Source organism: Podarcis melisellensis (genome assembly GCF_964234715.1).
Source record: "Podarcis melisellensis genome assembly, chromosome: 6".
Taxonomy (NCBI): domain Eukaryota; kingdom Metazoa; phylum Chordata; class Lepidosauria; order Squamata; family Lacertidae; genus Podarcis; species Podarcis melisellensis.
This window is the reverse complement of record NC_138538.1, coordinates 71,603,584-71,630,606: the sequence shown is the minus strand read 5'-3', so window position 1 is coordinate 71,630,606 and position 27,023 is coordinate 71,603,584. Positions and strand designations below refer to the sequence as shown.

The 27,023-nt window shown below is 41.0% G+C and overlaps 2 protein-coding genes across 9 annotated transcripts in view; one reads left to right on the top strand and one right to left on the bottom strand.

The window, feature by feature from the left end:
- The window catches only part of CDC7 (cell division cycle 7), a 36,043-nt gene extending 32,021 nt beyond the window's left edge, over positions 1 to 4,022 (bottom strand). Inside the window, exons 1-2 of one of the 4 annotated variants that reach the window (XM_081914230.1) lie at positions 3,886 to 3,999; positions 3,050 to 3,141 (exon numbers count right to left, since the gene is read on the bottom strand). The gene's annotated coding sequence lies outside the window, so the exon portion shown is untranslated. Of the gene's footprint in view, positions 1 to 3,049; positions 3,142 to 3,819 lie in introns of all 4 variants that reach the window. The other 3 variants (XM_081914228.1, XM_081914229.1, XM_081914231.1) reach the window with 3 other exon arrangements.
- A 16,154-nt stretch (positions 4,023 to 20,176) lies between these two features.
- The window catches only part of HFM1 (helicase for meiosis 1), a 51,951-nt gene continuing 45,104 nt past the window's right edge, over positions 20,177 to 27,023 (top strand). For 2 of the 5 annotated variants that reach the window (XM_081914112.1, XM_081914108.1), the window contains exons 1-4: positions 21,333 to 21,434; positions 21,660 to 21,754; positions 23,193 to 23,305; positions 24,911 to 24,953. In XM_081914112.1, the coding sequence (XP_081770238.1) occupies positions 21,693 to 21,754; positions 23,193 to 23,305; positions 24,911 to 24,953 (218 nt within the window). In that variant the 5' untranslated portion in view covers positions 21,333 to 21,434; positions 21,660 to 21,692. Of the gene's footprint in view, positions 20,285 to 20,738; positions 21,123 to 21,332; positions 21,435 to 21,659; positions 21,755 to 23,192; positions 23,306 to 24,910; positions 24,954 to 27,023 lie in introns of those variants that run through there. The other 3 variants (XM_081914111.1, XM_081914110.1, XM_081914109.1) reach the window with 3 other exon arrangements.

Here is a 27,023-nt window from a genome sequence, read left to right as displayed (position 1 = left end):
GGGGGACAGACTGTCCCCGGACCTGGTCTGAAAGCGGTTTCCATAGGAACGCATTAATTGATTTTTAATGCATTCCTATGGGAAACTGTGCTTCGCAAGACGAAAAACTCGCAAGACGAAAAGACTTGCGGAACGAATTAATTTCGTCTTGCGAGGCACCACTGTACTTTTGCAAATGTATTAACAATGGACATGGCATTTTATAAAGAAAAAAATGATAAATTTTCTGCTGTGAGCTACTTGCATTCTGACACCCCCCCCTGGGGGAGGGGGATTTTCTGTGAAGATAGGTGGCAGGGATAAAAATGGGAATAAAACGCATTTAACACTTACATGTACTTAGGCTTAAGTTTAGTAGAGTATAGGATTGTGAGTTATGCAAAAGGCTTCATGGAAAAGAGCTTTGAAGAAAGTACCGTAAGGGTGGTAGTATCACAGAGATGTTCTAGCCTGCAATTTCACACATAAGCAGCAGCCAGGAATAAAAGACAGAATTGTTTGAGGAAGCAAGACACCTTTAGGGTACTGGTGGAGCGGAGACCTTCAGAATCCAGTTGTTAGAACCAGAATCCTGGAGCTGCTGAAGCCAATGGCACAATTAAAAACTAAGAGGCTTTTTTTAATAACTAAGAACTAGTGTTCCACCTTTTTGCCTGCTCCCTCATCATTACAAAGAATGCCTATACCCAGAATTACTGGATACTTAAATTAATTCAGTATTTATTTAGCTGTACTTTATAGTCTTGCTTCTTTTTTCCTTAACACAAGTCTCTTAGCAATTAGGTAAAGGTAAAGGTACCCCTGCCCGTTTGGGCCAGTCTTGCCAGACTCTAGGGTTGTGCGCTCATCTCACTCTATAGGCCGGGAGCCAGCGCTGTCCGCAGACACTTCCAGGTCACGTGGCCAGCGTGACGAAGCTGCAGCTGGCGAGCCAGCACCAGCACAGCACATGGAAACACCATTTACCTTCCCGCTATAAAGCGGTACCTGTTTATCTACTTGCACTTAAGGGTGCTTTCGAACTGCTAGGTGGGCAGGAGCTGGGACCGAAAGACGGGAGCTCACCCCGCCGCGGGGATTCGAACCGCCGACCATGCGATCGGCAAGTCCTAGGCGCTGAGGTCTTACCCACAGCGGCACGTGCGTCCCTTAGCAATTAGAGTACTTTAAACAAAAATAAAGTAAGAAAAGATGCAGGAATTGTGAGAGTAATGAATGGAGCTTTTAGGCAGGCTAGCGCTCCAGTCTTTCATTTCAGAAACTAAAGCTACAATCTTATGCCCACTTAACTGGAAGTAACCACCATTAAACTCGGTGGGACTTATTTCTGAATGGGCACATAAATAACTGCACTGTAAGCTATGCATACTCCCTCCCCCCCCCGGGGGGGGCACAGAGTGGGGAAGAAACAAAGATCCACTGAAAGGTAGGATCTTAAAGCAGTATGAGCCTTCTTTTTTTGAACTCAATCAAGACCTGGGTGGGTTGAATAATACCCTGACAGGGTACCTCCACTGATCCACACTGTATTTAAGGGAGTAATAATATTCACACTACCTCATCATTCCATGAGGTGGGTTTTATTTTTTGAAGATGGGAGGATGTGAGCTGTCTTGTTCTACTGTACTTTTAATGTCAATTCATTCTTACTTTTACAAAATGTTGATTTAAATGCTTGATTGCAATAAAAATATTTTAAATGGTTTACAAAAGGAATGAAAGATTTAAATTATCAATGAAACAATTAAAAACAGGTATTGGAAACTTTCAGAATACAATTAAAATCAACAGCAAGGTAAAAATAGGTTAAAACATATGTGAATGTGTATTAGAGTAGAACTTCACAAGCAACAACAGGGCACATGGAGATATTAGACTGCCAGAACTCATTATCAGCATTTATAAGGGGTGGAGAGCAAGAAGAGGACAACCTGTGGAGAGTTGTTAGGAAAGGGCTCAACTTTAGCAAAACACTGAATTGAGAACCTGGAGTAACCACACAATGAGTCAGAGCAGAAAGAACCTCAAAATCAACACCTCTTCCATTTTAAGAAGCAGATTTCAGAATGGTAGCTGAAATTTACAGCACAGTTCTAGTTATGTTTACTGGGAAGTAGGTTTCAGTATGTTGAAGCTTACTCAATAACCATAGTCGTACCCTGGAAGTTGAATGGAATCCGTTCTAGAAGTCCATTCGACTTCCAAAACGTTCAAAAACCAAGCTCCTGCAGCCAATCGGAAGCCCCGTCAGACGTTCGGCTTCCAAAAATAATTCGCAAACCGGAGCAGTCACTTCCAGGTTTGTGATGTTCAGGAACCAAGACATTTGGGAACAAAGCTGTTAGACTTCCAAGGTACGACTGTACTTAGGGGTGGAAAAGCATTCCCAGCCAGAAATCAGGTCCAGCAATGGATACAGCATGGGGAAGAATCCAGGATTTCCATGGTTGGCCATCAAGCCTTTACTCAGAAGTAAGTCCATATGCCTTCAGTGGGATTTCCTCCCAGGTATGGGCACAGAGGATTGCAGCCATGCAGTGCAACACCGTGAATGTTTACTCAGAAGCAGGGCCTGCTGTGTTCAGTAGAACTTATTCTCAGACATGTGTTATAGGATTGCATCGCTATTTGATTATATGTCACCTTAAAAGCTAAAATCATGTATACTTGTGTCAAAACCTCCCAGGAGGATTTTTTTGGGGGGAAGGGTGTCGTATTTAGGAACACAAATGCCTAAGGTTGGGCTACAGCACTTTTGGGTGTCCCACAGCATTCAAATATTGCATGCTAATTCTTCTAACTTAGATTAGCAGTAGGAAGCAGAACACCCCAGGAGGGGCCAAGCAAATCGAAGGAAGGGAGATGGGTTGAGTGCAGGTCCAGTGATATCACTGGGCCAACTAGGCAGCCAACCACAGAATGGACATTTGAATAGCATTTTAATTTTAAAAATTAGTTCTTGTTATATCTTGCAAATTTCCAACAATATTTTACTTTTGTTCTACAACTTCAACGCAGCTTCTCAAAGCCCAAACTTGCCAAAACTTACATACACTCAACCACACTGCAAGACAGACCAGCTGGCTTGGCAGCAAATGCTAACTGAACCTGCACCAGTCCTGAAGAAACTGGTGGCCAAACCTGCAACGCGAGATTTTGACGTGCTTTTAAAGAGACTTGAAAGCACCGCCATTGGCAGGAATATTCAAAACGACTTGTGCGCAGAAACATTTTCATTTTATTTATTATTATTAATTTATGTTATTTCTATACTGCCCTATACCCAAGGTATTTAAGGAAGCTAATCGGAAATGGCTGTATTACTTATTCTCGCAATCTGGAATAAATTTTGCAGTTTCAAGTTTTTGCGTTTCTTTACAAGTTTTTGAAAACTGAAGTTACGGAAAAAAACAACTGGGGGGAGCAAGCTGTTAGCCTTGCCTAGGGCGCAAAAGAGCCATTGCACCGTGAAATCCAAAGTGAAAACCTGGACAGAAAAGTTGCAGAGCTTTCGGAGCGAGGGGGTCATAGTTTTTGAGCTACGTATTTTTGAGGAGAATGGGCAAAAACGACATGGGCTGCCACACGTCCGGTGTTTTCCGGGCACATAGGCGATTCCCGCCGGGACATTGCGGGCGGCCGCTGGGTTCCTTATGTGTCCGGGAAATTCCGGTCGTATGGCAAACCCACTCCCCCCAAAAGTCCCTCGCTACGATGCTGATTAGGGGCTCAAGGAACGACCCGTGTGGGGAACTCTCCCTTCTCCCTTCCCAACGATTTCAGGCAAGAGCCACCCAAAGCGCTGAGCGGGAAACCCACCCTCTCAGCCTTCCCGCCTGAAGATGCGGAAAGACGGGGTCCGTTCGGAGACTTATACGGGGCTACCTCAGAGACGGGCCGGCCTCTCGCTCTCCCTACCGGGAAACTTCTCCTCCCTCACGCACGCGCGTCGAAGTCCGATCTCTCCCTCCGCGAAGCGCTTGACGGTGCCGCCTTCCGAAGCCTGCTCTTGGGCGGCCAATCCCCAGCGCCCGTGCGAAGCGGTCGGATCAGCCAATCCAGCCGCCGCCTTGAAAAACGCGGAGGGGGATTGGCTACGCGAAGTTGCTGACGCGCCCAACGAACGCACCGCCCTATTCGGTGCTGGGGAGGAAGGCGAAGAACGGCGCCGAGCTGCCGAGCATGCTCGCTGGCAGAGGCTGAAGCTGCGCTGCCCTTAAGTTGCCCTCGCTTGCCCTATACAATACCTGCTTCATGGCTTAAGGCCTAAGCAGTCAAAAGTGGGGTTTTTGGGCGCATCTTATTTGGGGGAATGGCCTGGGTTTTGTGATCCTACCAAGGGAGGGAGGTCGAGAAGGCCCAGGACATCATAATCAGACTGACACACGCAGAGAAAAGGAAAATAATTAGGGCACCTCATTGGGAATCCTATGGAAAGTTAGAGGAGGTTATTATTATCTACACGGATGGGAATCGCTGAAAATGCAGCTGCTGCGATTGATAGACCAACCCAAATGTAATTGGATGTCGATTTTAAAAAAAATACAAAAACCACAGCAATATAAGAACTGGACAAAAAACATTGATCAAGGAGCTCAGGAAACCACTTTGGTTAAATTATGCAAAATTGGAATCATTTTGATATTCATTGGAATCCATATAATTGGCAAAACTGTAAATATTGGAAAATTAATTTTAAAAATATATTTTTTAAAGAAATAAATCTATCACATCTCCAAATAGCTATTTCCCAGAAACTCCCATTTTGTTATTCTGAACCTTTCCCCATTTCAGAACAGTTGATCTTCAACGGATTTGCACTGTCTTTCAAAGTGGGGAGGGCGGAGGGGAGCTGTTTCTAGTTTAAATGGCTACAGATCTGGAGGAAGATTTTGTATTAGAACATGGGGCAATTGTCTTAGATTTTTGAAAACAATTTGTCCCCCCTCCAACATTTCCATAGTGGGGAGGGAAAACTTGACTTCAGCACCACAGGATCTGTCAGAAAGAGGCTATCTAATTTATAGAAATGGATAAAACTTCAACCTGAAAAATGCCAAACATTAAAGGAAGCAATATACTATTCTTGATGTTAATTGCTGCTCCTCTGCCTCATCACTTCTAGCAACTGCTTTTTTTTGCCAGTTATTTATTTTGTTAATTTATGAATCTCCTTCCATGTGAGTCTTAAGCCAATTTAAACACATGCCATTAAAAAAAACAACTAAAATAGTTTGTAAAACAGTGGCACTGAGCGGGTTCATTCTGTCCAGTTTATATTAATTGATACCATTCATGTGTAAGAATTTGTGTTTTCTGGATTCACAGAGGCTGCTTTCTACAGAATTGGAGCAGTAGTCTATCTGGCTCAGTAAATAGGTAAAGGTAAATGACCCCTGGTTAAGTCCAGTCAAAGGTGACTATGGGGTGCGGTGTGTTAGAATTCCTGATCTTTCATTGCAGTCATGGGATTTTTGTCTATCACATGACGGTATATGTTTTGACTCCACAGAGTGGGAAGTGATGGAGACAGGATGTTTGTGTTACTGTGTTCCATGAAGTGGAACTATTGTCCTTTGTTCTTTTTCTTTTTGCTGTCTGACGCCAGAGAGAGCCATGTTGCAGTGCTCCATGTGTGTTTATATGTAAATAAAGTAGATTAGCCAAAATGCTGAGTCGCTGAGGTCTGTTATGCGAAATGTGCTAACTCTGCATATCCCTAAGTGTGCTGGTGTCGGTTGGCATTGGTCGCTGTGATGTTCGGGCTGAAGAAAGCTGATGAAGCTTCCAAACGATAGACCCAGAAGGGAGGGAACATGCCAGTTGGGCATGTGTCTCTGCCAAGGTCCTACTCTAGTGTAGGCTGAACTCCTGACAGGCTGCTCATCCCACTTCAGGCTGAGGGAGCCGGCATTTGTCCACAGACAGCTTTCCGGGTCATGTGGCCAGCATGACTGAACCACTTCTGGCGCAACAACACCGTGATGAGTGCCAGAGTGCCCGGAAACAATGTTTACCTTCCTGCCACAGTGGTACCTGTTTATCTACTTGCAATGTTGTGCTTTTGTACTGCTAGGCTGGCAGAAGCTGCGACAGAACAACAGGAGCTCATCACCATCGCATGGATTCGAACTGCCAACATTCCAATCAGCAAGCCCGAGAGGCTCAGTGGTTTAGACCACAGCACCATCCATGTCCCTATCTGGCTCAGTATTGTCTATTCTGGTGGATGGTGACTCTGCCCACTTTCGGAGAGGAGTTTTTCCTCATATTCTAGCAGCTCTTTTTCGGGAGTGGGGTGGAAAGTGATTCACTGATGGTCTGAAACATTACCTACCTGGCAGCCCTTAGATTTTGTGCTAATTCAGCAGGATGTTAAGTTTTTGTCAATATGGGACTGTTTTAATTTTTAATTCAGAATGCTGTAGGAATGCATCACATATTTAAAAACCCCGCTTGGCCTTAGAGTTCATCCGCTTGGCCTTTTTAAAAAAATACTTTCCTCTCACACCTGCAGAATTCCAAGAGTACTTGCTTGTTTTTCTCTTCTTCCTATTCGTTCTAATACTGTTTCCAATGCATAACTTCGGTTTCTGTTTATTTTCATGGATTAGCATCTGGTCCTTTGTCTTCTACTATCAAATAAGGTTTTGAATCTGTTCATATTATCCATGTTAATTCATGCATTGGACTCTGTGACTATTCACACAAATATGGCAAAGCAGGATTTGGCCTCTCAGTCACACTTTTGCAACAGAAGATAAGATGAGATGTTAGAAAATCTCAACTTATGACCTTAATATTTATGATAGTGTCAGGACTGCACAGTAAAACTTTATATTATTTAATTTTCAACTCTGACACTAAAGCATCATTTCATTTATATGCAAATAAGAAGAGACTCTGCTTTTTCTTCACGGTAGAAGCTGTTTGAATTATTCACATCTTATTAATAAAGCTTCATAAATGCATATTTTTTCACTCAATTGGTAACGGCCAAGGGAGAGAATCTATATATCAAGCCTTTGTTATTATGAGAGCTGTAACAAAATACAAAGATTTAAGGAGTACATAATTGTAGGTTATAGAGTTATAATGGAAACAATGCATTATATAGATGAATTTTTTACCCCTTTCATTATCTTGTTGCCATTCTCCTTAGTCCTTGGCAGAGATATCTTTTGGAAGGTAGATTAGAAAGAATTAAAGTTCCATATATTTAGTGACTGAAACCATGCCATTTAAGGAGAATATTTAACTCTGTTATATCATTTTATTTCTTTCTCTATGAACCTCATAATGTATATTGGCATTTCCAAATCTAGTATCGACAGTCATTGGGCACATGTATGCAGCATTATCATTTTTCTCCGCTGACAAATGAGTATGACCCTTTATTGATGTGGAGCGGGTGGGACAAAAGTGGAGCTGGGGAAATTTTTGTTTTGTTTTGTTTCCCTGAAGGGATACTTTATTGTAAAGTGCATAGGTTGAAAATGAGGAGTTTGAAGCTTCCTCTCAATGAAATAGGAATGACCACTAGGACATTGTGGTGTTTCACAAAATGATAAGCCAGACTTTCTGAGACCCTATCTGCCTGCGGACTGTCTCGCCAGAGTGGTGCATGCTCTGGTTATCTCCCGCTTGGACTATTGCAATGCACTCTACGTGGGGCTACCTTTGAAGGTGACTCGGAAACTACAACTAATCCAGAATGCGGCAGCTAGACTGGTGATTGGGAGCGGCCGCCGAGACCATATAACACCGGTCTTGAAAGACCTACATTGGCTCCCAGTATGTTTCCAAGCACAATTCAAAGTGTTGGTGCTGACCTTTAAAGCCCTAAACAGCCTCGGTCCAGTATATCTGAAGGAGCGCCTCCACCCCCATCATTCTGCCCGGACACTGAGGTCCAGCTCCGAGGGCCTTCTGGCGGTTCCCTCATTGCGAGAAGCAAAGCTACAGAGAACCAGGCAGAGGGCCTTCTCGGTAGTGGCGCCCATCCTGTGGAACGCCCTTCCAGCAGATGTCAAAGCAATAAACAACTACCTGACATTCAGAAGACATCTTAAGGCAGCCCTGTTCAGGGAAGTTTTTAACGTGTGATTTTACTGTATTTTTGGTTTTTATGGAAGCCGCCCAGAGTGGCTGGGGAGGCCCAACCAGATGGGCGGGGTATAAATAATAAATTATTATTATTATTATTATTATTATTATTATTATTATTATTATTATTATTATTATTATTATTTCTGGTTTATTATGGTTCTTCCAATAAGCTGAGGGGTAGGTTATACAGCAAGACAGTTATAGGCCCAAGGTCACACAGTGAGCTTCACAGCGGAGTGGAAATTTGTACCTTGGCCTCCCAGATCCTAATCCAACACCCTAGCCCCTATAGCGGCAGTTTCCCATCTCCCTTCACCCCCACTGCAGACTACTTCAAAATCACTGATGGTCTTGACAGCTCACTCAGTGAATATCTTTTTCTGCCCATTGTCACAATCGTGATGCTCTGAGCTAGATGCCGCCTGTTTTTCTAACAGCATTTTTAGTGCATCTTTTCGTACGTTGCATTTTGTCGTGTTACGATTTGCACGGCAAAGAATTCAAACGGTGAGGCGAAGGCATGCGGCGTAAGACGTGAAGTAAGTGATTAAAAAAAATAGCAATTCAGGATCTATGTGGATATTGAATGTGGACCACCTGAATGATCTTGCGGACCACTGGTGGTCCGTGGACCACACTTATCAGAACCTCTGTGCTTGAGCGCTCTGCTTCGCTGCACCACAATGCCTTTCTTTTAGATGTTGTGTAAATCTGCCAAGTGTGGCTCCCTCCTTGCCTTCACAGCGCTGTCGCCTCCGTTGACGCCAGCTCTTTTTCTTCTTTAACACCAAAGGAACTGGCAGCAGAGTCAGGCCCTTTGTGCACTGAATAGACAGCCGTGGCAGGAGGCAACAAAGACACTGCGCCGGTATAGTTGCTCACTTTATCTGCCATTCTTTCAGCTCTAAAGAGCTACCAGCAAAGAACAAACCCCGACGATTCGTAAGAAAAACTACTTCATACTCCCGACACGAAAGAACAAAGAAACGTATGCTGAGAAAACAGCGCTTCTCCCCCGCCTCTCTTCAGTTTCTACGGCCCAAGAAAGGTGTGTGTGTGTGTAAATCCCGGCAGGCAGAGCAACCCGTTCTGGTGCCCACAGCAGACAGCAGCATTAGGGCCTTGAAACGAAAGCAGCCCATCAAAGGCAGGAATTCTGTACTGAATGGAAAAGGAATACATACAGCACTCAAGGCATCTGGCTTAAAATATTAAAAAGGAGGACAGCCGAATGGAAAGGGTTCTTTACTTTGAGAAAATTGCCTGTGGACTGTCTCTTAGTGTTCTGAAGCCGCTCCCTGAAGCTGTTTTATATAATACCTAGTTTTCTCCTGTTTCAAAAGTGCTAATGATTCCGTGGTTGCAGAATCGGAGAAAGCTCCTGGTCCCTCCTTCTGCCCCCTTTTATTCTCTTGAAGTCCTATACGCCAGCAATTGTTTTAAAGTTGGATGGTACTGGGGGCAAAATGCTCTCTAAAGTATTAACTGATACTTGTTCTGAAGGGGTCTCATTTAGAAAGGGGGGGAAGTGGGTAAGTTAGGTATATACTTAAAGTCTATGTTGTCCCTTAAGAGCGTTGGTAGAGAACTGAAGGAAAGTAATATTCTTTCATACAACTGCTGAGTTAAATTGCTGTTTACTCATTTAATATCTGTATCCTCTTCATTCCCTGTCTTTAGTTGCTGTGCATATTCTTTAAGGTAACTATAGCTGTGGTTATGATGAAGGTCTGTTGTGGAGAAGATCTGGTATGTTGAGAAATGAAAAGTTTTAGATTTGTTCCCCTGACCCCTCCCTCCTAAAATATGAAGAATATTGCCTGATCCAATTAAAGCAAGTATTCTAGGGCAAATTTCAAATATACAAATATTTCCCTACAATTATGCAGCACATATCATCTCTATACATAAATCATACTGTTTTCATACTGGAAAACATATGCTTATATTTATCCCTGCAATAAATAATACTGCAAGAGAAATATATTAAAATGACATTTTAATAAAATATGCAAAATGTAACTGAAATTTCAAAGCAACTGCAGCTTGTGAAATCTTGTCTTTCTAGCCTCTTGAGGAATATTCACCCTGAGAGCCTGTTCAGCTGGAAGTAAATCAAGCTTTCTTCTCTCAAACAAACAGTTTTGAGTTTTATAGTTAGTCTTTATTTAGACTAGAATTGGTGGCGGGCCTGGAATATCACCAGCTGCAGCTTCTTGTGCAGTACACAATTAAAGCTTTTATATTATTTGGATATTTACATACTGTTCTTCCCTGTACATTCACTGGGCAACGTTAAAGCACACTGATAGATGTTTCTGGAACCAATGAAAACATCAGTACAAACTACAAATGGCATTACATAAAATAGCAATGAGTAAAATACAAAACTGACTTCGAATAAATTTTAGCTTCTTAACTCCAGAAATCTATCATAAGTGTGTTTCTTCAGCATCTTCCCATAAGAGTATAATGTCCAGGTGAGATTCACCTTAAGTGTAGAGATCATTCCAGAGTTTTGGAGCTTCCACTGAAAAACCTTGGGCTGCTGCACTGCTGACCTTGCCCATTGCTGATCTTAAAAAATGTGCAGGATGGTATGGGAAAAGGTATTCTCTATTTGGGTCTCCCACCACTCCAGGTTTTAAATGTCAGCTTGGAAGGTATTGACAGCCAGTAGTCTATCCTAAAGTCCTTGAGATAAGAGGGGTTATAATTCAATGTAACACAGCTCAAAGAGACTGTTTAAGTCATAACATAGGAATGGAGCCTAGGTTTATTATATCATCTCATCGTATTTACAACAGCAGTTGCAGAAGTGACCAGACTATAGTGTGGATCGCATGACTCAACTGTACTGTGGTGTTTATGTAACGGACAACCAACGAGTGGTACAAACAGAATAGGCTGGATGTGCATCAGTGTATAGGTAATGCAAAACTGCCCAATTTGCGCCAGTGCACATGTACCTAAGGAATCTGTAAAATTGTTCAGAGTACAACAAGGAGTTCAGGAATGACGTACAGCCTGGGATCAGCTGAAATATCAATTGCTTTGTGTTAACAGACCCAAACTTTTGGATCAAACTCTTAGCACTCACTCTACTGATTCCCCCCTCCCTTTCTATTCCCCAGGAAAATCAGAGGCATCAGTAGAAGCTAGAAATTCAAATTCCAGTGTTGAGTGCCTGCTGAAGCTCATCTACCAATGAATAAATATTCTCTCTATGCGAGCGGTAGCTGGAAGGAACGGTTTGGCATCCTGATTTCTCTGAAGGGAATTATTCTAACGGCGTGTTTTCCTTGATTCTCCTGCTGTCTCTACTTATGTTGCCCAAGGAGACATGCCTGTCTTAAATCCTTCCACCACAGAATCCTCTGCACCTTAGAATATAGGTTGAAGGTTACCCTATAGATAAAAGAAGAGAGGGTGGAATTTAGACTGTAGGAATTCGGAGAATAATAGAAAAAAGCAAATAAGGGCGAAAGATGTCGGGGGTGGGGACGAGGAAGGACAAAGAAGCTTATATTCTCAAAAGGTATCAGTAAGTACCAGATTATGAAGGGAGAAAAATGTTTTTGAGATCACAGTGGCATATAACAAACATGAAGTGTATGGATGGTAAATAATAAGCCCAACATTATGATTGAGGCATCATTTTCCTGGGTGTGAATTTTGGACAGTGCTTGAAATTTTGATGGGCAGTAGTCATATGAGCATTATTTTCTTTCCTTTGACTCGGTGTTTAGCTGCAGTGGTGCAAACAGTGGTTTGGGGCCTTGCATCTAAAGCAATACCCTAAGCTTGAAAAGTACAATTCAGCAATACCTAAGTCAAGAATCTCTCACTACCCAAATTTGGGGCACAGGTCTATAGAGTTTGTTCAGATCTTAGGATGTCATGTGTAGGAGAATTAGTTGTCTTCCCATCTTTTCTATTCCATGTAAATGATACAAACTTTATTAAGCTAGGGTGATGAGGTCCATTTCCTCCATTTCTGATGTTCAGGCTATGTTTGTCATGGAGCAGCATGGTCTCGGCAAGCTGGGGGCGAACCCAAGGTTTGCAGAAATACAAAAAAACCTGGGAGGAGTAAGAGCCCCATGGGAACCCCAAGCCGCCCAAATAGAACTGAATGTGCATGGTCATGATGGAACACTAACTGGAACAGAATGGCTGGAATCTTGGACTGCACAGTCCACGCTGCAACATTTTGTTGCATATCACACTTGCATATACTTTATCTTTTGTTTTGCTGGTGACCTTATGCTTCAAGTGGAGCCGTAATCAAAAGTGACATGAATCATGTATGTGTTCACAAAGTTCTCACAACTAGTATTTGAATAATATATATACCCAGACACGTAAACATCTGGAACATGCAGTTTTCATAGGCAGCATTTATTTTCCGTATAAGCAGCACACTTAAAGCATTTGCATTTTAAAATCATTGTGCATCCTAAGTAGTTCTACAGTTTTCCTGCAAGGTGAGCAGGGAGTACTACTGTGGCAACCGTTACATCTGTTTAAGTATGGCAAAGGAGAAAGAAAGGGAAAGGATTAAGTGATATACTTCACTGAAATGATGATAGTGACAAGTTACTCTTGGGTAATTTTGATCTTCAGCATTTGCTCTTGCATATCTTCCGGCATTGCTCAGGTAACATAATAGATTTTGATAGGGTACAGGCAAACAGTATAACCTTTGCCGAATACTTATGACAAGATATTTATGTGATGTTAATTTCCTTCTTATGAATTCTATTTAAAAAGCAAAATCGTGCTGCACAAATCCCTCTGTCTCTGCCTTCATGCATCCACTATCCACAGCAACGCAGGATGTCAGGACAGTTGTGAGAACGTTGATGCGAGGTGTAGTGCTCACAGCAATCCTTTGACCTCTATAGCTATTCTATTTGGAAGGAGCATCCTGACCCTGTGTAGGTTTGCCCTGGCCTGAATCAAATCCCATCCAGTTCAGAGAGTCTCAGTTCCAGAATAAATGCTTATAGGATTGCAGGAAAAAGATATGCATGTTTTCTCAAAAGTACCATTATATATGCAGTGAACGTGAATAGAATCACATATGGAATGGAACCTTTAGCCTATTTCCTTTGAAAGCTCAGGCTGAGATCCAAAGAACTGTAAGGAACGCCCCAGAGCTTGAAAAGACCCCAGACTCCTTCTGTTCATCCCTTTGACTTGTGGCTTTGGGGCTACTTTGCAGGAATTAGAAGCTCAAAGTCCCCTTAGATACATAGCACTACCCATGGAGTTCTTTGGACTGGAGCCTCACTCAGCCCAGTACTATTTGAGTAAAGGTAAAAAGGTAAAGAACAACTGGGGTTGTGGCACTCATCTAGCTATACTGGCCAAAGGAGCTGACGTTTGTCCGCAGACAGTTTTTCCGGGTCATGTAGCCAGCATGACTAAGCCACTTCTGGGTTAAACCACAGAGCCTAGGACTTGCTGATCAGAAGGTTGGTGGTTTGAATCCCCGTGACGGGGTGAGCTCCCGTTGCTTGGTCCCTTCTCCTGCCAACCTAGCAGTTCGAAAGCACATCAAAGGGCAAGTAGATAAATAGGTACCGCTCCGGCGGAAAGGTAAACAGCGTTTCCATGCGCTGCTTGGGTTCGCCAGAAGCAACTTAGTCATGCTGGCCACATGACCCAGAAGCTGTACACCAGCTCCCTTGGCCAATAAAGCGAGATGAGCGCCGCAACCCCAGAGTCATCCACAACTGGACCTAATGGTCAGGGGTCCCTTTACCTTTACCTTTAGCATCCATTAGTGACAATGAGCTCCGATTCCAAGACTGTCTATTCTTTCTGATTTGTTAGAGAAATGGGAGGTGGTATTTTGTTTCAGTTTAAGTACTATTTTCCAGCCTTGCCATCACAGAGCACACAATTAGTTTGGAAATAGAGTCAACACAACACAACAAATTTGGGTGGGAATTTCTGAAAGGTGTTGCTTGGTCCTGGATCTTAGACAAGTCAATTGAAAAATCGCTTTTGACGGTTTTGTAAACAACTTTGGGAAAAGCTCAACAGTTTTGGGGTTTCCTTAAAAACGGTTTTGGGTTGTTCTGATTTTTACTTTTTGAAATATGGCAACCCTAGACAAGGAAATAGACAAGAGAACAGAAATGGAAAATTTCAAGTGTGGGAGAGAGTACATAATATTTCCCCCCTAAGATGCTGGTTATCCACTCTTGTTCTGCAAATAGACAATATCATCAACTGTTCTTTAATTTAGGCCTTGTTCAGCTGGTGGAGGAGGCTTTCGTCCATACACCTCTTAAAGAGAACCTGCCAACAGAAAACTACTGCACTCACATCCTTGTTAATATTTGAGAATAATAAAAAAGAGAGTAAAGAACTCCATACATAATGCTATAAGAATTATAACAGAAAGGTAAAAGACCATAAGCCACTGCTCTAGATTGAGTATGCAAATTATAAAGTTTAGCTTGATGGGTTTTATCCAAGGAAATGTTTTAATAACTTTATCAACGTCAAAGGTGTCATCTGATATTTCTCGTGAAATCTCGAGACTATCCTTTCATCTGTGTTGTAAACACATCAGCAAGTATGTAGCATGTCTTGACTTTGAAATGCTGTCACCTACTTTCTGTAGTGTTGTCAGCAGTCATCTTGTTATAAAAGTGTTTCGTTTCCAGCTCCATTTCCTTTTGGTAGCGTCGACGTACCTCATTCTTCTGCTGTGTTCATAACCTCTTCTGTTTTTATCAGAAATTTAATATGACAGAGTTTCTCTTTCCTTTTGCATCATGTTGTTTTTCTTTGGTCCTTTGCTGTCACCAAGGCAGTTGTGCTACTTTGAGGCTACATTGAGAGTGTTTAGCCAAGTATCTTTGCTGTATTTTGCCAAAATCGCTGCAGGGATTTGAACACAAGTAGATCCTTGATGGTGTGATCTCCCGAAGTTTCAGTCAGCTATTTTCTTTTAATTTAGAATATCCCCAAGCATGAATGCTAAAATGGAGCACTTACTTTCTTTTGGGTAAATTGCCCACTTGAAATGTGCACATATAGTTACAGGCATTTAAAAAATACATATACATTCTCACAAAACTATGGGGCTCACAAGACTGTATGCTCTTCCAAAGATATCCATGCAGATAGAAAACTGGATGCCAGGGCAAAATATATAGAATCCTAGAATTTTAGACTTGGAAGGGACCCCAAGGGTCATCTAGTCCAATCCTCTTGCAGTGCAGGTATCTTAAGTTGATCACACATCACTTCACCCCCAGAGGTTCACTCCATTGTCTCTTGAGACCAAGCCTTTTTTCCCAGCTGGAACTCAGTTCTGGCACCTCTCAAGTGAGTGCCATTGCCATTCTAAGAGATATAGAACATTTTCTTTTATTATATTTAAAATTCCAAGTGACCTGACTCAGAATAAACTGGTTTTCTTTTCTAAATTGCACTAAAAACCACTTCTGGGTTTGAACCATCTTCACCCACACCTGCACTCTAAGGAGTACAATTGTGGATCTCCTTTTTTCACCATAGATATATATATATATTCTGTACCAAATCCAATACCAATAGGAGGTAAGTCCCGGAAAAATCAACATGCCATGTTGGAACCAGGAGTTACAATGAAAAAATGGTAGCTACCAATTAATCAACTGGGGTATGGCTTAGATTTCAGGGCATTAGGAAAGCATCAAATGACAAATCTGTCTTGGGGTTAATCAAGTTGAGAACTAGAATTCTTTCCAGCGCTGCAAGAATACAAAGAACATCCACACAGGTTGGTGATACTCCAGTAGTTGTTTTTTTTTTTTTTTAGATACACACAGCAGTTTAAAACAGATCCTAGGCATCCCATGTATGCGTGCTTTTTGCATCTACACAATGTTGTCATCCAAGTGACAGCCTGAATGTCCTCCCCGTTAAATTTGGATTTTCTCACAAGCTTTCTTTGTTAGGCATTGCAAATATAAAGGTAAAGGGACCCCTGACAGTTAAGTCCAGTCGCGAACGACTCTGTGGTTGTGGCACTCATCTCGCTTTACAGGCCGAGGGAGCCGGCATTTGTCCGCAGACAGTTTTTCCGGGTCATGTGGCCAGCATGACTAAGCCGCTTCTGGAGAACCAGAGCAGCGCACGGAAACGCCGTTTACCTTCCTGCCAGGGTGCTTTTGAACTGCTAGGTTGGCAGGAGCTGGGACTGAGCAACGGGAGCTCACCCTGTCGGGGGATTCAAACCACCGACCTTGTGATCGGCAAGCCCAAGAGGCTCAGTGGTTTAGACCACAGCGCCACCCGCATCCCCAAATATAGGCCATCATAAAACATCCATATATAATTTTTAAATATATATATATATATATAAATAAATAACAATTTGGATTTTCCTGATCTGTGGATAATATGATAAGGTGGTGGTGGCAGGGACACAAATTTAGCATAAAACAGCATATTACCCAACTGTGGATGCAGTGTAGTGCAAGATGGTGAGTGTTCTTTAAAATGAATGAAGTGATGTTTTGCTGGGCACCATCGATCACCACAGCCCCTCCTTCTGTTGGCGAGGTGGTCCTCCATGGCCTGCTGGTGGATCTGGGCATGGCATACACATTTTTGATTTTTGTATAAAAAAAAAACCAATTGTTTTGCGCAGGCCTGGTGTATTGGGAAACTTGTGCCTCGAAAATAACAATTGGCCATGCACAATGGGTCTGAACATTGTGCTTTCCTGTTATTTGTGAGTTCAACTTCTCTGTTGTTTATCATTTTATTAGTATTATCATATCTTAATGTATTACTTGAGAGAAAGATGTTTTATAGTCAGAAAGGTATGTTTTAGCTGTTAGCCTGGAGGGGCCAATTTTGACAGAGAATGTAGAAAAGCGTAGGTTGCCATATTTTTTTTGGAAACCCCTCAATTGTCAAGCATTTTTTTTAACACAAAAATGCCAAAAAAGTGCAATATTTTGATGGGCTCGTCTTAGATCTAGGACAGAGCGCCACCTTTCAGAAATCCCCCCTAGACATCAATTCCACCTTTGAAATCCCAGTAATGTCCAGGAAAATCCAGTCGTATGGCAGCCCTAGTGGGGGGGGGGTCCCCAAAAAAGAGAAATAAAGTGAACTCAAAACCATTTAGAATACTGGCTTCCAAACTTGGATTTCCTAAGTGGGCATGAGTTAGTGCAGTGCTGCATAAAATGTATGCTCAGCCTCTGGAGAGGAGAATGTTGCATCACTCCTGGGAGATTCCCTCTGGCTGACATACAAACAGTATTGGTGGGGTCCAGAGGGACCTGTATTTAGTTCTCTTAGGGCCCAATTTGGCAAACGCTTATGCACTTGACTAACTTCAGGAGAACTATTTGCATGCGTAAGCTTATTCAAGTGCATAAGTGTTTGCAGGACACAGCGATCAAAGGCCGGGTAATAAGGTCAGTAAACATCTTTTTTTTAAATGGAAACAGGGAGAAGATCACTCCTGTTTCATCCAAGCAAATGAACTGTATTGCTTGCATTTTATTTCTTGTAGGAGCTGGAAAAAAATGCAGGGAACTAAATTTTTGATTTTTTTCTCCTTGACTTGAGTTGCTGTTTTTCATTTTAAAAGAAACTTGGAAGAATGGTGTTATGTACTGAAGTTCTCGCCAACAAATGGGTCATTAAAAAACACCAAAACAAAACAGGGCCTGAGCGTTCAGAAGAAGACAAACTGGAGAAAAGCTATTCAGGTAGCAACACTGCACTGGAGAAGGGAAAAAGCAGGCAAGGGATTCTCCTAGTTTGCAGGTGTTCTCCCATAGCCACAGAGTGCAAATACCGGTAATTACTCCCTTGCCAGCAATTTTTGATAGGGTGGGGGGAGTTTGCTTGTACCTGAGGTCATGTTGAAATTTGGACATATTGGCTACACAAAATAACTCTTTAAACTTTTAAGTTGGGCTGCCATACGTTCCCTAAGAAAAATCTCAGCATGGCAACAATCGCACATTATAAACATGCAGGGAGGAAAAACACTCAACTATTTTGAAACAGTTATGTGTAACACTTAGTTTAGGGCTGATTTCCCCCAGAAATTGCCCGGATTTCAAAGGCAGAATTGATGTCTGGGGGAAACTTCTGAAAGGTGGCGCTTTGTCCTGGATCTTAGACAAGTAAATCGAAAAATCATGCTTTTTGGCGTTTTTGTTTTAAAAAAGGTCAACAACATTTTGGGGTCTTTCTTAAAAAAGCTGAACAACTTTTGGGGTGTCCTGGTTTTTACTTTTTGAAATATGGCAACCCAAGACAAGGGTCTCCCACAGATGAGGGGAATAGAGGCAGAGAATTTCAAGGGTGGGAGCGAGTACATGTTTTTTCCAAGATGCTGGTTATCAACTCTTGTTCTGAAAATAGACAATGTCATCATTTGTTCATATGACACCATAACAATAACTGTTACCTAGTAATTATCTGCACGAGAAGGAAATGATCCTGTTAAAGGTCCTCTTTCTCATTTCTCATTTCTTTTGTTGTCATTATAACTCAATCAGTGTTTTTTGGTGTTGAAAAGAGCCTGTGTTTCTTTACTCAGTGGGAAACTTCTTCAGAACTTCTCAGGCTTTTAACAAATTTGTACTCGAATGGGACATGTCTCCTCCTATTGTTGCATGGACCATTGACCCATGACTGTCTGGTGTTCGTGATTTTTCTGGTAACATTGCTCCTGAACATACAGGTTTATGGCTTGTTATGTGATCTCTGTGAGTCAAAAAGACTCAAAACATATGGCTGATCAGATGTTAGGCTTGGGGGAAATCAAAAATTAAACTGTCTCAGAGCTGTTGAGAGGCTGCTTTGCTATATATTTTATGTGATTTCCGTGTGTTGAGGGAGATGACATCTTGGGAAGAGACTCTGAGGGAGAGAAAAAAAGAGCTCTAAAAAAACCTGAACAGTTTGTATGGTCGTTTTAATCTTTAAAGTCTGGTCAGCTAAAAGCAGATGTTGCAGACGAAGATGGAAACTTGCCTGAGGCCAAAAGAATTGGAGAGACCCTTTCTGAAGGTAGAAAAAGAAAAAGAAAAAAAGGCAACTGCTGTCTGAAACTACAGTGGACACGATCCAGTCAAAGTTAAGCACTTTTACATCCCATGGATTTCAGCCGAGACTTTTTAAACTCATGCTTAACTCTCACCTTGAGATCAATAGCTTAAAGGTGCTTAACTCTGGCAGGATTGTGTCCAGAGAATTTATATACATAATAACTTTATTTTGTTTTTGTGTTTTGATTTATAAAAGAGTAAGTTTATAAAGTTTTATTAGCTGTAGAGTTCATAAAATATAAAAATGTAACAGATTTCAAAATAGTTCAGGTTTTTTTGTACTCCAGCATCCTGAACAACTCCTTGTCATCAGGAACACTTTATAGGGTTGCCATAAGTCCGGAATTTCCTAGACATGGATATGGAATACTGCAGTCAATATGGAATACTTGGGTCCGGGCAGAAATCAGTAAAATGCTTTTTGCTGACTCCCCCCCCCCAAAAAAAAAAACATATCAAAAATGGCTATTTTGCTATTTTGCTAAAAAAAAAAAAAAGCTCAGCAACTTTGGGCAAAGCTAAAAAATAGCTCACCAGGTGGGAGTGGTAACTGTAGATATTTGGCTTAATAAATCTGAGTGCACACACACACAGTTGGGTTGACAGCTATGCATCTTCATGAAGAATCCAACATGCCATGCAAAACTAGGTAGATATAATGTAACAACAGATTCAAAATGGCCTGCTGCTATGGAAACATAACTGCAGACTGATTTGAAGGTACTTTGCTTCTAGCTCGATGGAACACCCATATATATCAAGAAGAATAGAGTACCGGTACATTTATGACTTAAATTCTGCATGGGATGCAGGTTTCCATATTTTTCAGGGGGGGTTGGGACAAAGTTGTTGTTGCTGCTGAGAGGCTTTGATATCATACATGCTTAAAAAGACTGAAACGGGGACTAACAGTTAAAAGTAACTATAAGGGAGGGAGCGTGAAGGAGCACAGGTGTTGCATTTGGGGCCAAGTCTGTTTCAATCACCAAGTGTATAATTCTGTATTCCACTATCCTGGGCGCGTTAGAAGTGCCTTTTCATATGACCAGCGTTTGCTCTTCGAATCCTGCCACACCAGACAAATGGTATTTTTCCAGCTAGTAAAATACTCCTAGCTCTCCTGCTAAACGGTTAATTGACAAAGGGCTCAAAATAGTGTAGCAAGTCCCCTTTGTGCCCCCTTTGGGCTTATCTCATCAGCACTCGGCTCAGTTAATACCTTTGAAGCTATTTGTCTCTCTCACAGACGGGCTCCAAATAAATTTTAGCTATGTTCTGGGCATAAGAAACAGAGGTGAAGGAGACGTGTTCTTAGAGCTGCCATACATCCTGACTTTCCAGGACATGTTCTGCAATTGCCTCCAGAAATGGTACCCTGCATTATTTTTCAGGGGGAAACGGGGGTTAAATTGAAAATGCCCCCCCAAAGCTCAACAACTTTGATTCCCTTAAACAAACAAACAAACCACTCAACAACTTAAGAGCAATTTTTTTTTATTCCACGTTTGGAGATACGGCAGCCCTACATATTTTGCCTTCTTTCCTTTTGTTTATCTAATAAGGGAAAGAACAGCCTCGGCTAAGGAACTTAATTTCCCTCTCTGCTTTTATGAGGGCATTCCCTCTTTTCTTTGCCTTTGATTCCTGATAAAAGCTCCTTGAAAAGCGGCAATCTTTCTTCCCTCTAGTAATAAGCCAGCCGGTGGCGTCCATGTTGTTGGAGGACAAACAGTGATTTGGAGTGGCTGGCCTGTTCTCCTCAGCTTTCACTATTTTAGGCTGCTAGTAGAGACTTAAGGAAACAACCTGAGGGAACATTTGATTTTAACGTTCCCCACTTGGGGTGAGAAGGGAAGGTTGTAGCCTAGGGGCTCCGCTTGGCCAAAAAACGGAGCCGGACACAGCCTACAGACGTAGGCCATGGTACAAAACAGCGCTTTTAATTCATGGGGTGCTGCTTTAAGCAGTCCTTCCTTTAGAGCTCGCAAATCCACTTTGGGTGGATGGGAGTTGCATGTCCCACAAGGACAAACATTGTCTTCTTCACCCAAGGAAAGGGCTGTTTTGCCAAGCAAGAGATGTGTGTGTGTGTGTGTGTGTGTGTGTGTGTGTGTGTGTAATGTATGCATGTGTACACACACACACACACGTCCAAAGGTGTCTACCAAGTCAGTTGGCAAAATATATGGAATTTCAAAATGGCTGCCTGCCACTCTGTTCTGATTTTGCTCTGAGGTGAAAAATGACACGGGGATCTTTGAATTTAAGGCTTCCTCCAGTGGGAGTTCTAAAGAAAATAATATAATAATAAAAAATGCAATGTTATAAAAATAATAATATCCTTATTGGGTTGAAAAAGCTGGTATACTTACGTGGCAGGGGAGACACCTTGGTCATGAAAAAGCTGGTATTCCTTTGTCAGTATATTGAAATAATTATAGTTGTCATTGTCTTTTGCAGCTTTTCTGAGAATTCACCTCTCGTCATAATACAATGACAGACCCTGCTTTTTCTTTGGATAATTTGTTTTTTGAAGGACCAGGTACAAAACAAAAGTAAGTTTGTTGCAGCTGTCTCCCATAAGTTGTCCCTGTGATTTGGCAGTGGTAGATGTGAGGGAATGTATTCTGGCTCTAATATGTTTTCTGTAAAATGAGATAAAGGTTTTTTTTAAAAAAAATAATGATAATATTTTTAAAATTTTCAAATATTTACCCAATATTTGCCATTATTATTATTATTATTATTATTATTATTATTATTATTATTACTACTACTCATATACCACCCTATACCCAGAGGTCTTAGGGCGGTTCACAGAACAAAATCAAAATATAAAACCACAAAATATATAATCAAAATAAAAACAACCCCCCCAAAAACACCACATTTTAAAATTATACAAATTCCAATTAATATAAAAATAATTCCAGTTATTTCCAAATTTATAAATTTGATCAAAGTGGTTTCCTACACTCCTTGATATTTGTCCAGTTCTTATATTGCTGCAGTTCATATTTTTTCTATTAACTCTGGTCTCTCTTCAGATTGTATCAATCTTTCACCTTTACTAAAGGTTTTTCTTTTCAATGAGCCATAATAAATAAGCTTCTCCTTTCCTAATTCTCTCAGTCCTCTATATTTCAAAGAATAACAAAACAAAACAAAACAAAACAAATGAAAGATAACTAAATAAATTCATATTGTTAAATATTCAAGGGGCTACCTATCTCTATATTCCAAAGAATGTACATAGTGGCAGGTAGGCCCCTAGAATGTTTTACAATAACAATTTATTTAATTATCTTGCATTTGTTTTGTTTTGTTTTGTTTGTTGTTATGTTTTTTCCCCAAAAAAGTTTCTGTAGCAAATGATTATGATAACGTAAGTTAGTTCTGCAAGATAACATAGCAGCAGGACATCTCAGCTTATTAGGAGCCCTACGGTGATATCAGATGTTTTCCCTTTGCTGACTGTAGGCATCCAGGAGCAAAATGGGGGAAAGAGATGCAGTTTTGCTTATTTCTTCTGTTCCCTACAACCCCACCCAAATCCGCTCTAGCCTCCAAAGCTAGGGTTGCCATATTTCAAAAAGTAAAAAGCAGGACACCCCAAAATTCTCACTGGATGTCAATTCTGCCTTTGAAATGGCAGCCCTATCCAGAGCAGATTTTGGGGTTCAGTGGGGAACGAGAATCTAAAAATAATTGTCTCTCTCTCCCCCTGTTTTACCGACTTCTGTCGGAGGAGAGGAAACATTGGCTATCTGCTTTGGTTGTGTCCCAAAGCATAGCAAATTCTCATTAAACTGAGGTGGGTTAACAGAAGTCTTACATTTAAAATATAACACGTTCCCCCCCCCCCACAAGTGTAATGTTAAAAGGGATAATTTAGAAGTGACACAACAGTCAATATGTTCTCCTGCAGTTTGTCATTAATTTGGTTGGAAACACTTAATGTTTTTTCGCTTCATGTTAATATGTTGGAAACAGATATCTAGAAAATGAAGAGCCAACAGACTGGTATCTTGCACCTGTTCCATCTGCGTTTGAAATTCCACCTACTCAGCAGCTACAAATGGAATTGGGAGGGAACAGCCAAAAAGGTAGAATGTTGTGTGATTAGTTTTAATAAGAGGAAGTATGGAATTTAAAAACTGCTGTATTTTTCCATGTATAAGACGACCCCTATTTTTTTGAACCCAAAATCAATATTTTAAAATAGTTAGGGTTTCCAAAATTAGGATGCCATATTTCAAGAGCCAGAGCCTGGACCTCTGTGCATTCACCATCCGTGTATAAGATCACCCCCCAATTTTTGAACTTTTTTTTAAAGCAAAAAACCATTGTCTTATACACAGAACAATACGGTAATATTCAATTACTCACTTTAATTTGAGGGGGGCAATGCCTACTTTTACTGAAGTATGTTGAATCATGGGCTATAGACTATATGTGAAAATGCATGACTGTATTTTACACATCTTTTCTTTTAAAAAAATAACAGCCATAGTGCTGGGTGCATCATAATGGCTTACCAACCCCACGTTGCTATTCAACATAGGATGAAAATACCTCCCTCTCAGGTTGTTATTTGTTCCAGGAAGGAAGCTATCCAAAATGTTATCTACAGAACACTGAAGCACTATGGGGTTGCTTTTGGTTAGGTGCAGCAATGGAGGATTAAAAAGAAGAAGAAAAGAAATTAAAATTTCATTTAAGTTGTTTTTTTAAAAAAATCTGTTTTTTTCCTACAACGAAAAAGTTCAGAGCTCTTTGCAACCCTACAAGCAGTATTGTAGGCAATAGGCTCATGGCTTATTGGAGAAAACAAGGCTTACCACAGAGCGCTTAGGTCAACGTGAAGGTACCATTTTAAAAACAATATAGAAACAAGAATGCATTTCGCTCAGTCATCTCTTAAATTACTTTAAGGTAAGGAGCAGATAGCCTCCACCCAAAGGGATTATGGATTAAAGTGAATCATTTTTACTTCCCCTCACAAAAATCTCCTGGACATATTTGGATGCAATTTGGCAAGTTTAATCCACTTTGAAGGCGATTCTGTATCTCTATATGCCATACACTTTGGCCAAAAGGAGGAAAAGCTTCTCCATTATAGTGAATGAGGGAACACAATTCAATTTTATACAGAGTAGTTTTGGAGCTGATGACAGAGTGAAGCAGAGAGAAAATACAGGGTGACTCTGGAACAGATCAGGATTTTTTATTTAAAAAAACACCAATATAAGTACTGTATAGGCCAGATATCGGGGCCTGTGCATGACCATAATAAATGAGGAATTTTAAGGATTGTCAAGCTGAGAAAGCGCAAGAAAACATTGAGAATAATGGCATGAAATTTATTTTCTTTTATGCATGTTTTGTTGAATCAACTTCTTGGTAGGCATTATATTCTACATTTCTTTTCCTTTTGCAAGTAGCTTGCACAGAGCAAATGACTTGCCCTCTTTTAAGAGCATTACTAAGCGATAAAATCCTAAATAGTCTACATGATTACTTTGCTGTGAATTTTAACAGGCAAAACCTATAGGAGTTCAGTTAGTGGAGGCAGGTAAGTTATTTTCAGGCCAATAGTCTGGAATTGGTTCCATTGTTCCTCTATGTGACCTTGATAAATATGAAAACAGAGCTTGTTAACTGTCTTGTAGAAAACCTTAAAAAAAATAAACTATTAATTAATTTTCCAGAAGAAGATGGTGATGAAAGTGCCTGCTCAACATTCAGGAAAAGGTAGGCTTTTTAAAGCCAATTATAATAATTCATCAAATATCAGAACCATATTATTTTAGATACATTTGTCAAAGACTCAGTTTTTGATCTTTGAAATGAAAGTGCTTAATAGGGCTCCAGGCAATTGTGTTAATATTCTTTTGAATGTGAGAAAACTGGGATAGTTCCTTTCGGCGGTGTTTTAATACAGTAATTAGATTTGCTCTAGGCACAACCCTTTTTTACAAGTATTTAAACACAGGATTTAGTTTATTACTTTAGTTAAGAGGCAGCTGATGTACTACCAAACACACTCTTAAAATTCCATACAAAGACATGGTCCTTGGCAGCTCACAGATATACTAGTTTATTTTTATACTTTAAGCTGTCACAGGGCATGCATGTAATCCAACTCCTTTAAGAATCAATCACAGGATAATCATTGCTTTAATAGGACTGGACTTCACTCTTTGCCAGTTTGTTGCAGCAGACTAGAACTGTACTTTTCAGAAATGCGTCCTGAAAGTTCAGTTAACTCTAATATATCTTGACTCTACTTGAAACTATCTAGGTGACAATGAATGCTGATTCTCAGCCCATTTAAGAGATGGTGCTCCTCTTTTTGGATGTGTAGAATCCAGTGGGTTTTCTTTAATTAATAACAATTACCACAAATATTGAAAGTAAGAACTAACAAGCAATGAACTACAAGTAAGCAGCTCTTTGAAAGGGAAAGATTGTTGCACTCTGGCTACTTTTCCATTCTTGAATTCTTCCTGTCCAGATGTTTATTTTTATATTTATTTATTTATACATACAACTAAAATGCCGCTTAACATAAAACAACTCTATGCAGTTTGCAAGAAGAAGTAAAGTCATAAAATCACAGCAAAAATCTAAGAGATACATCAGGGGAGCTTTTTTTTTTTAGCCTGAGGGTTGCTTTCCTTTCTAGGTGATCTTCTAAGGGCCACATGCCAGCAGTGGGTGTGGCCAGAGGCAAAGGTAGGCAGAGGTACAAATGCACATCTTACTTTTGTACAGTTGGCTAGTATCTGCACACACTCGCACGCTTCTCTTGACCCTCCATCCAGACGAGCAAGAGCATCATCAGAGCTCAAGTACATATTCCAGCAAGGCAAAGACACAGGGTTCAAAATAGGGCCATGGATGGATGGGACCTGGGGATAGCTGTGAAGGCTGAAGGTCTTTGTCACCTGGGCCTGGTGTTCCCTATTTCTCAGAGACATAGTAAAATGCTAAATCACAGTACCGATCAGCACAATCTGGAAAAAAATGTTTTCAACAACCAGAGAAAGCCTGAATAAAGAAATGGGTTTTAAAAACATACCACATTTGATGCTTCCTGAATGGGGACTGGGTTCCAGAAGGAAGGTGCCACTGTGGTCAAGGCCTGTTTCCATGATGTCATGGTCCTCAGGGGCCTCATCCAGTGAACATATGGGTCGTCTAGGTCAGTATGAGTGAAGGTGCTTTGCTAGGTATCCTGGCATACAGTATCCCACTCACAGTATACTCTGTGACATACATTGAAATATGCAAGCAAAGCCACTGCATGTTTTTGGCGTCAAATGTAAGTGGTTTTGATGTTATGCTCAAGCAGGAAAAACAGATGTACAACATTTTCAGAGCAACGTATAAAATGGAAAGACACATACCTTTCCTGTATGGCTGATACATCTCACTGTGTCAGAGATGCAAAATGTCCCACTTTGGATGTTATGATAGAAGTGTAAAGTCCAAAGCCACCGCAAGTCTTTCCTCTTTCAGTGTCATTGTTTCTTTTATCTGTACTCAGCTATTTCACTTCCAAATCAACAGTGAATTTATCTTGGAGATCTTGGTCTATGCTGCACAGCTTGATAGCCACTAAAGGAAACATGGCCCACCAGCCCTGTATAATGACCAGCCCAAGGCTGAATTAACCCCTTGTTTCGGTTGCCTGCCAGAGACTGCCAGAATGGGTGTGGGGGAAGCTTGGTGGGTCAAAAATTGTGCAAGCCTGTTTCAAGTAACTAATAACAGGTTTGGTTTTCAGCAAGTATTGGAAACAAAGCAATGTAAGCTGTA